Genomic DNA, 15,559 nt, shown 5'->3' with positions numbered 1-15,559 from the left:
AATTTTGTATTATCAAGCTAGCTAATATTTGAGAGATTAGGAATAAAGCTCTGGTTACTTAGCCTGAACCAACTTAAGCTTGAAAAAAGAATTTGAAGCAGAACTTCAGCTTTTTCTAGAGTATTTATTTCGATACTTAGTTCCATTTTTATTTGAGTCAAGAATTCAGGTACTTGTACCACCTCTGACTGTGACACACTCACACTGGTGTCACTCCCTACTACAGCCACAGCAAACGGGACAAACCACACAATGACATTTCTCCCTCTTGCAGTACATTATCATCATCCCTTCCTGTGCAGTATTAAATCTCGTCACCGAGTGTTGCCTTGGGGTGCCAATAAGAACAAAGCACAACCACGATTTGCTGCCACATTCATGCTCTTTCAGTGACCACCAATGACTGATGTATATCAAAGGTCAGGATGGAGAAGAAAAAAAAAAAAGCACCACAATGTAGGAGCAGAGACTAATAGAAAGACGGAACATATACAGTATATAGGTTTTAGGGCTGCAACTAACAATTATTTTCATAATTGATTAGTTGGCTGATTATTTTTTCGATTAATGAGGCAGGGAAAATTTTCAGTACCACTGTTTATTTAAAATAAAATGCACAAACTGAGTGTTACAAATATAAACTTCAGACTAAAACTTTACACAACTGTTTGTCCAATTATATACTAACCCAATACACACACACACACACACACCAGAGTATATATTATATTATTAATTTTGGACTGTAGTTTAAGTCAGTGCTTAATACTTATATATAATACAAACTTTATATATATATATATATATATATATATACACACACACACACACACACACACAATAGTATTTATGCATTACATGTTATGGATGCACGGAATTAAAGTACAGTCCAAAATTAATAATAAAAAGTCCCTTTCACTGCACCTTGTGGTTTCTGTTACTCACTGTCTTTAATCATACCGTTTTACTTTTGATCATGTTTTAATTTGACATTACAGATCTTACTCGTGCTCCCGCTGCTCATCATCGCGTCTACACTGCGCATGAGGAGTAACGAAGCCTCGTTACTAACACATCACTTCCGTTATAATAAACAACAGAATATACAATGCAAGCACGCAAATACAACATATAATGACAATAAACTTAAAATAACTAAACCTTTTAAGCAACTTGCACCAGTTTCCCCTGCCCCTTACACACAGTGGAACATTTTGGATCTAAACATAAGTTTGTGCTCATGCATCACTATCGTGCTTCCGGGTTACACAAATTCTGCTTTGTAAAGTTTGATCTTCTTCAGGGTGTTTAATATAAAATACCCCCCTGCCTTAGAGGACTTGGCGGTTGCACACTTTCTTCCACTGTCACTTGACGATTTCGCCTCCGTCTGATGGTGACTGAGGTCATGTTGGGAATAAAAGGTAACGTTGACATAAACAGTAAACTGAAGAAAGTCATTGTCGGTGACTCTGGGTATTTGCTAGCGGCGTCACATTACATGCGTATGGCCTCATGTGCCACTTTTATACACTAATATATATATATATATATATATATATATATATATATATATATATATATATATATATATATATATATATATATATATATATATATATACACACACACACACACACACACACACACACACATTATATATATATATATATATATATATATATAAATATTATTTAAACAATTTTTAAAACTTTCCCACAGACCCCCTGCAATTACACCACTGACCACTAGGGTTAGGTGTTTCAAACCCCGGTTGAGAAACACTGCACTAGACGGTAGAGTACACAGTGCATAGTGTAAGTTTATAGTACTTCATTTGGGACACAACTTCAGTATTTACTCTCCGAAGTGTGTTTTCGGAACAGAAGTAACATAGTGAGTAAATGTACCCCGAGTAAATGTAGCAGACCAACTAATCGATAATGAGATTCATTGACAATGATTTCATTATCGATTGTTATCAATTTTATCGATTAGTTGTTGCAGCTCTAATAGGTTTCACTGTAAAAAGCCATAAAAGCACTCATGCAGGGTTTTTTCGAATGGTGAAGACACGGTTAAAGCTGTAGTTCATGTTTTCTCCAACCTGAACATAGAAATGTCTGAACATTAATATGCATTAATATAGGAAAAGTGCCAGTTTGCAGTTATATAATTGCAGAGCTGGAAGCCTTGAATGTATGAATATCTCTATTCAGAAAGTCTATAAATGTGATTTTTGATTACGAGCAAAAAAAGCAGACATCTTTTCTATCTGGTGCACTGTCAATAATCTCTTGGCTATTACTATTGACAAACAGAGCAGTAAAGTAAGCATGCAGCTGCAGTGAGCCATTTATTTTTCCCTCTCTCATCTTCAGGAATCGAAGAGAATCTATGGAGCATTGCATGTGTGCAGGCGTGTGGAAACATCAAATTCATTCAGTGGACAGCATAGTTCCAATATAGCATCATAGCCTCGCCTTTTATCACTATTTATATTATCACTATATTGTACTTGACTTGTTGGGTTAAGTCTTAATATAAAGATCGCAGAAGGCAAAGCGTATGTCCATTATTTTCATCAAGATTGCAAGATTTATGGATTTACCTTCACCCAAAAGATCCAAATAATGTCCAAAATATGGCCTTCAAATACATCCAGTGTATGAAAGCTTACAAGACAGCTGTCCGCACCCTGCTGTCTGAGAAGGACAGTTTTAAACTATGGGAGCACAAAGCTGTCAATCTAAACAGACTTCTACCAAATGTAAGGGAGAAACAATATTTTTAAGTGTCCACATAATAAATGTCATTGAGTCTATCGAGTATTGTAACATACACACGCAGACCACTTTATCATTTTTGTTGATGAGAGAGGACAAACAAGAATGGACAGACTGGTTCCAGCTGACAGGAAGGCTATGATAACACAAATAATCACTCTACAACCATGGTGAGCTACACCGGACACAGGCTCACCAAAACTAGACAGTAGGGTTACACGGTATACTGGTACTATGGTAGCATCGTGATACTAAATCTTCAAAATACCGCCGACAACACCGTAATTTTTAAACAGCCATATCGTCAATAAGGTAATAGTGTATGAGCGGCAGTCAATACTATTTTCGCTAAAACAACACATCGTACTACTTTTGCAAAATACACAAAGGTCTATGACACTTTAGTTAAGCTAAATTCTTTACTTTAATCTTTAAAGATTTCGTGTTTGCTAGTAAGCAAGCTAACACTACGCCAACTGACGTGTATAAATACAGTGTTGTGAAAAATTATTTGATTTCTTCTGTTTTTGTGTATAGCTCATACTAAATTGCTTCAGATATTAAAACAAAATCGAAGATAAAACAAAGGCCACCTGAGTAAACACAAAATACAGTTTTTAAATGTTAATGTTATATATTGAAGCAAAAAAGTTATCCAATACCAACTGGGCCTGTGTGAAAATGTTAGTTACTAATTCCCCAAATCTATGAATCATAATGGTCTTCAGCTGGACTAGACATAACCAGGCCTGATTACTCCAAACCCTGTTCAATCAAATCAACACTTAAATAGAACCTTTTCAACAGCATGAAGTTGGTTAAAAGGTCTTACCCAGTAACACACTATGGCAAAGGTGAAAGAAATTCCAGAAATTATGAGGAAGAAAGTGACTGAAATACATTAGTCTGGGAAGGGTTACAAAGCTATTTCAAAGGCTCTAGGACTCCAAATAACAACAGTGAGAGCCATTATCTCTAAATGGAAAAACACGGCACAGTAGTGAACCTTCCCAGAAGTTCCAGAACATCAAAAATTCCTACAACAGCACAACGACGACTCATCCAGAAAGTCACAAAAGAGCCAACGACAACACCAAAGGGCCTACAGGCCTCTCTTGCATCAGTAAAGGTCACTGTTCATGACTCCACTATCAGAAAGACTCTATGCAAATTTTCTGGGGAGAGGTGGAGTTTAGCCTGCCTTTTATCTAGCTGTCAGTGAAGACCAGTGTTGCCAACTTTGCGACTTTTCAGTTTTAGTTACAAAAGGTTGAGAACCTCTACTGTAGGGAACAACAGATGAAATATGTGGATTTAGTTGCTTGCCAATTGTATGTTTGTTCTTGAGTTTTTCCAGTAGCCTGATAGCCAGTTATTCATTCTCATTAATAAAGTATTCCAGGAAAATTCAGTTTGTCTGTTTTAATTTATATCTATGTATTTCTGTAAATTTGGTTAATTTTGTAGATTTGCGTTATGAATTAACACAATATCCTGTGGTATCGTTATACTTCAGCTAGTACGGTTTCGGAGGATATGTTTATGGTATTGTGACAATCCTACTAGACAGATGAAGGTTAGAAAAATACTGTCTCCCAATAAATTGGTCAGTGAGTGCAACATATATACAATTAAGAGTACCTACTAAAGATATGTCTCACCTGTCTCACACAGCTTCTAGGATCTTTCAAAATAGCCTGAGTGTGTTCATTTTCTGAAGGATACAGTAAGGTCAAATGAGGGCTTTGCTTAATGTGCTTACTGTAGAATAGTTGCAAAATCTGCTCATGTTTTTTTTTTTTAACACCTCTACTTAAACAGTACTATTTCTGCCATATTTCAGGTCGGAAAGGCAAGTGCACTCTCCCACACAGTAAACAGAAAAACAAACAACAAAAAAAACCAAGGCAGTTAGTCAAGCCAGTAATTCTTGTTTATTCCCTTCTATTTTAGGAGCTAAAAGGTCTTACAAGAATCCTTCTAATGCATACAGAAAATGATCGAAAGATTAGAATTATGCTTATACGCATTAATCACATATTCACAAGAGCCCACAAAATATCCTCACAAAATTCCAGTTGGGTGATCATTCACGTGAAATAGTACAAGTCAGCAAGTTCTACACAGCCAGGTGAATGCTACATCATGTGCATTCTCATGACTGAACATTGTGTCACTGTTTGACTATAGCAAAGACGTTGTCAATGATAGGATACAGAGGCAGAAGAAATAGAAGAGCGGATATTATAAACATTATGTTCACTATCGTTGTCATGTTTCAAAGTACAGACGGAAGCCAGCACAGATTCTTAAACATTTAATAACAAACAAACATATGAAACACTCTACAACTAGGAAACAAAACACTGTGGCAAAGACAAAATACGGGAGCATAGACAAAGGTATAGTGAGACGATAACGTGAGACAAAGAGTGCATTGCAAACTGTGACTATATACAAGAGTACTAATTACCAGGAATGAGAATCAGGTGCAAGTGGTCATGTAACAATGAAGCAGTGGCTGTTGGGAACTGTAGTTCAGAGTTCCCTTACTGATTTCATGACAGAACCCCCCCACAAGGCGCTTCTCCCGGAGCGGCCAAAATACACTCCCTCCCTCTGGCGGTCCTGGCCCACTGGGCAAAATGTCCCCACCTGAACCAGGAGACTGAGCGGCATCCTCAGTGGAGCAAGAAAGCAACGCAATGTCCTCAGTGGAACAGGTAAGCAGAACGACGTCCTCAGTGGAACAGGTAAGCAGAGCGACGTCCTCAGCAGGGCTGGAGCTCAGAGTGACTTTCTCTGCAGCGCAGGACAGCGGGACAACTTCCTCAGCAGGACAGGAGAGGGGAACGATGTTCTCTGCGAGGCCCGAGGGAAGCTCCAAGATTTCCGCGAGGCCAGAGAGGGGAGCGGGCTTCTCCGCGAGGCCAGAGAGGGGAGCGGGCTTCTCCGCGAGGCCAGAGAGGGGAGCGGGCTTCTCCGCGAGGCCAGAGAGGGGAGCGGGCTTCTCCGCGAGGCCAGAGAGGGGAGCGGGCTTCTCCGCGAGGCCAGAGAGGGGAGCGGGCTTCTCCGCGAGGCCAGAGAGGGGAGCGAGGTTCTCCGCGGAGCACGAGGGGGAAACGATGCCCTCTGTGGAGCAGGGAGGGGGAGTGACATACGGCGCACAGCAAAGAAGAGGAACGACGTCCTCAGCCGAGCAGGAAGGCAGAGCGACGTCCTCAGCCGAGCAGGAAGGCAGAGCGACGTCCTCAGCCGAGCAGGAAGGCAGAGCGACGTCCTCAGCCGAGCAGGAAGGCAGAGCGACGTCCTCAGCCGAGCAGGAAGGCAGAGCGACGTCCTCAGCCGAGCAGGAAGGCAGAGCGACGTCCTCAGCCGAGCAGGAAGGCAGAGCGAGTTCCTCAGTGGAGCAGGCAAGCACAGTGGCGTTGTGCACGGGGTTGGCGAACAGAGGGGAGCACTTGGGTATGTCAGGAGATGGAGCAACATCTTCAGCCAACCAGGGCGACTGAGCGACATCCTCAGCTGATCCGAAAGGCTGAGCGGTGTCCTCAGACGAGCAGGGAGGTTGACTCACGTTCTCCACTGACTCTGTCCACTGGACCAGATCCACAATAGGGGAGGGAGGGTGGGAGATGGCACCAGGCCAGTCAACAGGCTCCCACTTGTACCCGGACTCCTCCATGTACTCCTGCTGCTTACATAGCGCAGCTTGGTGCTCCTCCTCCTGCTGGCGTAGCGTAGCGTAGTTCTCCGTGAACATAGGTGGTAGAGTGAAGCCCAGGTATTTCACGATTATCTGCTGCTTCCGAGTTATAGGTCTCACATTCTGTCACATTTCAAAGTACAGACAGAAGTAAGTGCAGATTCTTAAACATTTAAAACAAACAAACATACAAAACACTCTACAACTAGGAAACAAAACACTGTGGCAAAGACAAAATACGGCAGCATAGACAAAGGTATAGTGAGACGATAACGTGAGACAAAGAGTGCACAGCAAACTGTGACTATATACAAGCGTGCTAATTACCAGGAACGTGAATCAGGTGCAGGTGGTCATGTGACAATGAAGCAGTGGCTGTTGGGAACAGTAGTTCAGAGTTCCCTTACTGATTTCATGACAATCGTTTCCTGCCTGACTCGGAGCTAGCCTTGGCTATGCAGCACATCAAATTAACAGAATTTTATAAATACATATTCCATTTCATTTATAACACAACATCACCTAATGTGTGTAAATAATAAAGAGCCAGTCTTTGTTAAATATGCATAGCAATCTTAAGTGTTGGCTTAGAGCCTCAGTGACCATCTAACACTGCAACAATTCCAACACAGAACCGCACTGAGGTCAAGCTTTTTATTTTAATTTCAGAGGAATTTGCCACGAATCTTTGTCACTGAATTTCAACATTTCTAAATGTGCTTTTTCAGTGCATAAGGCACCAATTTCAGCAATATTAAGGCATGAGATTTTATATAATATTTCCTAACCATAAATTATTATACGAATGCAGATTTGGCATGGTACATAAATTATCATAATATAAAAAATTATGTTTTTTATTGTTAAAAAAGTTGTTTTTTTTTAAATAGTAACCAACCCGGACAAGTTAACAAGCCAAGGTAGAGTTCCACAATGTACACAATGTTATGTATACTGTATGTATAACTTGATTTAATACCCCTAAAGTAAATATTATTTGCAGTTACAACGAGGGTAAAAACAGAAGCAGAAAAAATGCTAAGTCACAACTAGAGTGCTAAGTGAGAAATTGCGAAATTGGTGACTTTTTAACGTCAATCTTCCAAACCAGCCTTGAGGAGGTTTATATTTCACAGTGACATACAAGCTATATATTTCTAATCTGACTGCAGCTGTAAATTACATTGCTGAACAAGCAAAATGTGGCTAATCCTCTAAGCCCATATTTACTTAAGTCAGCTTCAGTGGAGATCAGCTTCTTGCATCAAAGTACACTATAATCGCACCTAGATACTGTAGACTTACACCTACGAGGAACTGTTGCTGTAATTATAAAGACTGTCCTGTGTTTATCAGATATTCTTTCTCAGGCAAGACAGATGAGACCAGTTGGCCTGACAGCGGCACTACACAGTGCTCTCCTCTAATATTGGCACCCTTGGTAAATATGAGCAAAGAAGGCTGTGAAAAATTGTCCTTATTGTTTCATTTTTAATATGGTGTTCAAAATATTCACAAAAATACTTTGCTCTCATAGATATCAAACAATTCTAAACACAACACAGGTTTATATAAAAAAAATCTTCCTTAAATATAAGTGTGCAACAATTACTGGCAAACATTTAGTCAATACTTTGTGCTACCTCCCTTTGCCAAGATAACAGCTCGGAGTCTTCTACTATAATGCCTGATGAGGTTGGAGAATACATGGCAAGGGATCTGAGACCATTCCTCCATACAGAATCTCTCCAGATCCTTCAAATTAAAACCTTTTCACAAGGCTTTTAAATGCTGTTGGCATTGACAGTACAAGTGTGTGACAAATCTCTAACATGAAATGGATTTTAACACGGTATTAACATTATTTTGAGAAGCTTTCAGATTATGTTAAAACACAAAAGCATGGTTTCGATAACTGTTTCCTTAGCAAGACTTACTTATAATCTTATAATCTTTTCGAAGATTTTCTGGAAATTGGGTTCAGAAAATCTAATATTAAATTTCTAATATGGCCATTAGGCCCTAAAAAGACACCTGGTGGAGGAGCTCATCAGAGTGACATAATGTGACTTATCATCAGAAAACAGTCACATTTTCTCTGTACAGATGACAGGGTTATAGCCAATTTATTTCAGGTAATATGCAGAAAACATTTTAAAATATTAAAGACGACTGTTTCATGGCAACTACTTTACAATTCAAATCATTCTATAAAACTGCCACAGCTTTGCCAGCTAGCATTAGTGTGTGTCAGCATGAGATAACCCAGGACACTGACACTGTCAACACACACAATTCACTGAATGATAATAAATGGTAATTTGTCAGGTTTCTATTGTTATTGTATGCAGTTGTGCTGCTCGGAGCATTTGAAATATTGTATGCTTAATCATCTCATTGCGTTCATGATTGTCCAGATTCATCTTAATGTTGTGGCAGTATTGAAATTTTGACAGTCATGCAAATAAAGCTCAGAGCTCTGCCTGCCTTTGGAAGTGAATGAGAGAGCGAGAGAGAGAGAGAGCGAGAGCGAGAGAGCGAGAGGCCACACACTGGTCCCTGAGTAAGTGCAGTACAGATCAAAGAGCATGGTGAATAATTTACAGCAATAGCAGGACTGCAGGGAGATTCAATGTCCCTTAACTAAGAGATGGATTTACAGCACATCCTGTCATGTGAAAAAATAAGTATACCCCATGGAGATTGTTGGTTTTTTTTGACATATTTGGACAAGCAAACATTTGATCAGCTTTGAAACACTGCATATTAATACATTTGACATACATGAACAAAACCACAAGGAAAATTAGCTTTTTCAATCATTTATTCAACAGAAATATCAATAGAGGTGATATTCTTCTGTGGAAAAACTAAGTACACTCTTGGCCTCAGAAGCTAGTATTGCTCCCTTTACCAGAAATAACTTCTTGTAGGTGTTTTGCTTAATTGTCCACCAGTCTCAGATATCTGCTTGCTGGAATTATTGACCACTCTGCCATGCAATATTCTTTCAGTTGCAAGATGTTTGAGGGTTTTCTTGCATGTACTGCCCATTTCAAATCCCCCCACAATATTTCTATGGGATTCAGATCCGGGCTTTGACTAGGCCATTCCATAACCCTCCATTTCTTCTTTTTGAGCCATTCCTTGGTGGATTTCCTAGTGTGCTTAGGATCATTATCCTGTTGAAAAGTCCACTTTCGGTTCAGCTATAACTTTTGGACAGATGGCCTCACATTATCTTCAAGTAGAATTCATAGTTGAATCAATAAATGCAAACTGTCCAGTGCATGAGGCAGTGAAGTAACCCCAAAGCATTAAATTTCCACCACCGTGGTCACAATTGATATGAGGTGCTTCTCCTAAAAAGCTGTCTTAGGTCTGCACCAAACATATCTGCTGTTACTGTGGCCAAACAGCTCTATCTTTGATTCGTCTGTACAGAACACATTATAACAAAAGGCATGGTCTTTGCCTATATGCTCATTGGCAAATTGTAGTCTTGCTTTAATTTTCTTATTTAGACAGCAAAGGCTTTTTCCTGGCATGCCTCCCGTGCAGGTCAAATTTGTTCAATCTCTTCTGATTGTAGAAGCGTGCACTTTGACACCAACAGTTACAAGACTTACTAGCAGATCCAGTGATGAAATTTTGGTGTTATTGGAGACTTCTTTCTGAATTTGCTAGGATGGCCAGTTCTGGACAAATTGCCAGTCGTTCGAATTCTGCACTACTTGTAGATTATTTTCCTTACAGTGGAATGATGTATTTTAAATAATTTGGAGATCTTTTTAAACCCCTTGCCAGACTTATAGGCATCCACAACCTTTTTTCTGAAGGCTTTACAGAACTCTTTAGATCTTGGCATGATGAACTGGGAACACCAGACACTAGGTATGAGACGGGTATAAATAAAACAGGTTCCACCTGCACTCCCTAAGCAGGTTCAAATCACTGGCACCCAATCCTGAACACCTGATTTTTTTTATGGATTTGAAGGTGTGATAAATGTAGGGGTGTACTTACTTTTTACATGTGACCGCACTGTTTTTTGTTAATCTAAATGAACAAATTACTCGAAAATGTCAATTTTATGTGTTGTTTGATGCATCAACTTTATTAATATGCACCGTTTCAAAGCGGATCAAATGTTTGCTTGTCCAAATATGTCAAAAGAACCAACAATTTCCATAGGGTGTACTTATTTTTTCACATGACTGTATGTCCCCATCGGGGGGGCGTAGAAGCAAGCTACAAAAAAATGCAGCAGATATGAAGGATGATCGCACCTTCATATGTTTAATCATCGTTGACATTATCTTAATGGATCATTCTCAATCAGCGCTCCATGCTGATAAATCGAAAATAGTGAAACATGTTTAATATGTGGTGTGGTGTAGTGTGCTGTGTCAAAAACTATAAAGATGCCGAAAGGCAGACATTTCTCTCCGAGCTATGTTTACAGAATAATTTATAAAGGGTACACCATATTGCCGATATGTTTGTGTACACTTATGAGCGATTTGTCAGCCACCAAGTACATTATTAATAGTTATCAATAGACAGTAGTGAGCAATACTTTTAGCAAAAATGTTCCCGTCAGGGTCCAGCTGACCTTCAGCAGAGAGTGATTTCAGCTTCATGCCACCCCCAGATAAAAACCCTGCAGCAAGGCAAAATGTCAAATCACCCTGAGCATAAATCAATAGACAAAGTGCTAGTATGGAAAAAGGGGAGGGAAACCCTTCAGTAATGTACCTTTTGCTTGTGGCATTTTGGAGAAAAATAATCCCTGATTGTTGGTCAGTTGGTTTATTATACAGCATTAGAAGGAAAAAAATGTAAGCACAAGCTGATGAATATGAAATAGTCTTCGGGTATAAACTATAGCACAGAGCACCTGGGACCTCATGAGTTTTAGGAGGAGGAGATCTGAGAGATTTAATTTCCATACAATCTTATGCCTGTGTGATATTGATTTCCCATTTTGAAATTCTGATTAACGATTTAATTATCAAAAGCTGACACCCCCCCCCCCCCCACACACACACACAAAAATAGGTCGACATATAGTGCCCTTCAGAAATATTGGCACCCTTCATAAAAATAAACATAACCCAACAATTCAAATTTCCAGTCAAAAAACAAACAAAGATTTATCTTTAGTTCTAGTGAGAATGATTTTTGCTATAACATTTTTTTTTTTTTTAAATAGCAGCATTTTCCTCTTCAAAATAAACGTGTCAAACATAATGACATGACTAAGGAAGGTTTTAAATAAGTGCAAATAAATTTTTACTCTTGAAAAAACATTCCCTGAGGTATAAATATGGGGATGCACACATGTAAAATCCTTTTAGTTTTGTAAACTACTTCAAATCAAACATTTAAATACATTCATACAATATCCCTGTTTGTTACAGCTCGAAATATTACTCATAATATTACTCATTTTGTTATAATGTTACTCATTTTGGGGTCCATTTTTTTTTTTAAATTAGGGGGGAAAATGGAAAACTAACCTTTCAGGTTTAAGGGTTTCCTAGATGTTGTGCTAGTACAAGAACACACACACACACACACACACACACACACACATACACACACACACAAACTCCCGTATTCACTCAAGTTTTGCCTTGTGACTTCCACCAATCTAGTTGATTTTCCTCTATGACATTTTGGCACAAGTTCAGACACAGATTCAATTGTGAATTTTGATATAGATATTGAATAGATTTGATATTGAAGAGTGCATCATTTTCTTTTTTCTATTTATGCCCCACTTCGAAGGTCGACACATGCTTCCTCTAAAACATGTGAAACTTCTGTTCATGCAACATAACAGAGAAGCACAATTCACTGGTGTCCTTCTGAATGACAGAGGACACAGGAATAGCATCCCTCCTCCACAGAGAGCAAGGCCAATAACGCTCTCTAGTAGAGGTCGACTGATTGATCAGTTTTGTTGATTAATCTGCACCGATAACTGATTGCTGGAATGATTGGTTATAGCCAAAAATCCATGCCGATGTTTCCTGGTTGGATCCGTCGCGGGAGCGGCTCAGAAGGGTCCGCTGTCATTGTATGGTACGAGAGCAGCCTCTAGAGGCGAAATAAAAACTATCACTAGTAAATTTTGTTGTGTTATTTGAAGTGTTTTTTTTTTTATATTCACTTTGGATTCATAGTTTTTATTTGTTATTTGGAGTGTTAGTTTTTGGTTCAGTTTAGATGTATATCTTTTTTATATTTTATTATTTCTTACTTAAAAATGTATTAATAGTTTATATATATATATATATATTATATATATATATATATATATAAATATATATTCCATTAAAAGGGTACAGTACATTTTCATGGTACAGTCAGTATTGTTTATTTTCGTAGTTAAGCAAGTTCATCAATATTATACGTTAAGTGTTAAGTTTTCATTTAGTATCAATTCTAAAAATTATCGGTGGTTGATTAAATCGGTTATCGACAGGTACTGCACAACTTAGTTGACATAGATGACAGTAGTATCGCTGAAATTTTAACTTGTATCCTAAAGATAGGGTGAACACTTCACTGACACACTACTTAGGAGTAGGAGGTCATTTTATTCTCATTAAATGGAACCATTGGGCACATGAGTTCAAAATGAGACTGCAACATAGGCACAGTATATAATTCGAAACAGAGTGAAAAACTAAATCGTCATGTATTTTAGCAAATCAAAATGAACTGAAAGAGGAACTGAAGCACAATGCTGAAATAATATGATGATAAAATGATGGCATCTACTAGCTTTGACAGGCCGTGATTTTATGCGTCTCTGCCTTGTCTGTGTCAATCAAAGTTACATAAGCAAGAAGTTTTCAGTCCGTTTCATTTCTGGAAATCTTGCCAATGCTGTTCTAATTTCAGAGAGATTTTCCCAAGTTGCTGACAAGGAGCTGCTGACCAGCTGTACATTTTGGAGAAGATGGGAAGCAGAGAAGGTGTGATTGCATTTTAAACAGCTCCGGAAGCAGCAGGGACAAACTGCGAGCAGGTTGGGCAGCACTCAGGGCAATCTCTCTCAGGCTGGGAGAAAACTCGCGTCTCTCAGCACCTGATCACACTTTAATTAAAGTAGGTGTTTTGCCGGCTGTCTGCCTGCAAGCTTCCCTACTTGTAAAGTAATAACCCTCGCTGTGATTTCTGCTGCAACATAATAGAGGAGGCAAAACAAAATAATGACACAAAAAGGTACTGTAAAAACCGGACACTGTGTCAATAAAACTAAACCACTATTGGCCAATAATAAAGGAGATGAAGGTAATTTCATTCAGTGTACTAGCAGAACTTTGAGCTGTTGAATTCCTCTTAGAAAACTGTGAATCAAGCCTCAGAAGTTGCAGATACACAATGATAAAGAGGAAAATAGACACAAAAAAGCTTAATAACGTGAGATGGATTGAAGGGAAAAGAACAGAAGAGGACAGTGATAGTGAACATGAGACTGAGAACACTTACTAATCCTATAACCCAACTTTTGGGCATGCACTCTCTTTGCCAGGAACTGTCCTTCAACCAGGGCTCGAATTTCTACCTCCAGGGTGAAGGCAGCTACCTGTGCAGAAGCAGAACACAAAGGCAGCTTTAAGTATGGAGACAGGGCTGATTCTTGCTTCCACAAAGCACTCTTTCACTGCTCCAGCATTCCCACAGAGGAGCTGAACAGCAGCAATGACCTCAGCTCACACCGCAAGGCATCCCTAAATCCTGCCGTCGAGTAAAACCAGCCTTTCACACTGATCCAAGGGCAGTTTTTAGGTTTGTCTGAAAACGGGTGGGATTACACTCCGAGATAGTGGCTGGTGATCTCAGATCAGGGGAGAAAGGGTAACTTCCAGCCTGAGACAGATAATCTCAGCAGTTCACAGAGAGTACAAGGACAACATGGCCATAAGTATTTGTGAAGAGAGTAGAGATGAGCATTGCTACTAATGGAAGCTCAAAATAAAGAGAAGTCTTTTAAGAGGATAAGTAAAAACACCTCACTAATGTTACAACTCGTCATCGTTTTTTTTTAACAATGCTAACTCAGAAATGAATACATTATGAAAAGCAAAATGTTAAAAAGACCCTCGCAACATGATTTCAAATGTTAAAAGCTCTTTGTGATGAAGATCGTTATGTAAAATGCTTTACAGTGATTTTATCATGTTTAAGAGCTTTTTTTACACCCTAAAACTCCCTTACTCATGATAAAATCATTGTAACACATGTCCTCAAGTAGCTTATTGCTTTTATACAACCCCAATCTCGAAAAAGTTGGGACAGTAGGGAAAATAGAGGGAAAGAGGAAGGATTTGTAAATGTACTTTAACTTGGATTTAAACAAAAAAACGTATAAAGACAAGGTATTTGATGTTTTACCTAATAAACGGCAAAGTTTTTGAAGGTAAACTTTTATTTTGAAATTGATTCATGCAACACGTTCCAAAAAAAGTCGAAACAGAGGAATTTAGGACTAATGGCGATGTGACAAGTTGAAATAAGAAGGTGAAACAGGTGAGGCAATCGTCTAATCACAGTATATAAGGAGCCTCCAAAAAAGGCCTAGTCCTTCAAGAGCAAGGACGCGTCGAGGTTCGGCAATCTGCCAACAGATGCGTCAGCGAATAATCCAACACTTTGAGAACAACATTCCTCAAAGACAAATCGGTAGGATTTTGGGCATTTCACCTTCTACAGCGCACAATATAATTAAAAGATTCAAGGAATCCGGTACATAAAGGGCAAGGCCGAAAACCTTTTCTGAATGCCTGTGATCTCCGATCCCTCAGATGTCACTGTCTTAAAAACTGTCATGAGTGGATGGATATGGATATCATGGATATGGAAATGGATATCCTGACATGGGCTCAGGAATACTTTGGTAAACCTTTGTCAGTCAACACCATCCGCCGCCGCATCATCAGATGCAAGTTAAGGCTTTACTATGCAAAGCAGAAGTCATACATCAACACTGTCCAGAAGCGCCGCTGACTTCTCTGGGCTCGGTCTCATCTGAGATGGACAGTAATACAGT

At 39.1% G+C, this 15,559-nt stretch overlaps 1 protein-coding gene across 3 annotated transcripts in view; it reads right to left on the bottom strand.

Annotated features, from left to right (window-relative positions):
- Positions 1-15,559, bottom strand: part of xylb (xylulokinase homolog (H. influenzae)) — a 64,320-nt gene that overhangs the window by 27,805 nt on the left and 20,956 nt on the right. For all 3 annotated transcript variants that reach the window (XM_053635213.1, XM_053635222.1, XM_053635231.1), the window contains one exon: positions 13,999-14,095. In XM_053635213.1, coding sequence (XP_053491188.1) covers positions 13,999-14,095 — 97 coding nt within the window. The remainder of the gene's footprint in view (positions 1-13,998; positions 14,096-15,559) is intronic.

Source organism: Ictalurus furcatus, chromosome 1 (assembly GCF_023375685.1).
Source record: "Ictalurus furcatus strain D&B chromosome 1, Billie_1.0, whole genome shotgun sequence".
Lineage (NCBI taxonomy): Eukaryota > Metazoa > Chordata > Actinopteri > Siluriformes > Ictaluridae > Ictalurus > Ictalurus furcatus.
This window is presented reverse-complemented; position numbering and strand designations above follow the sequence as displayed.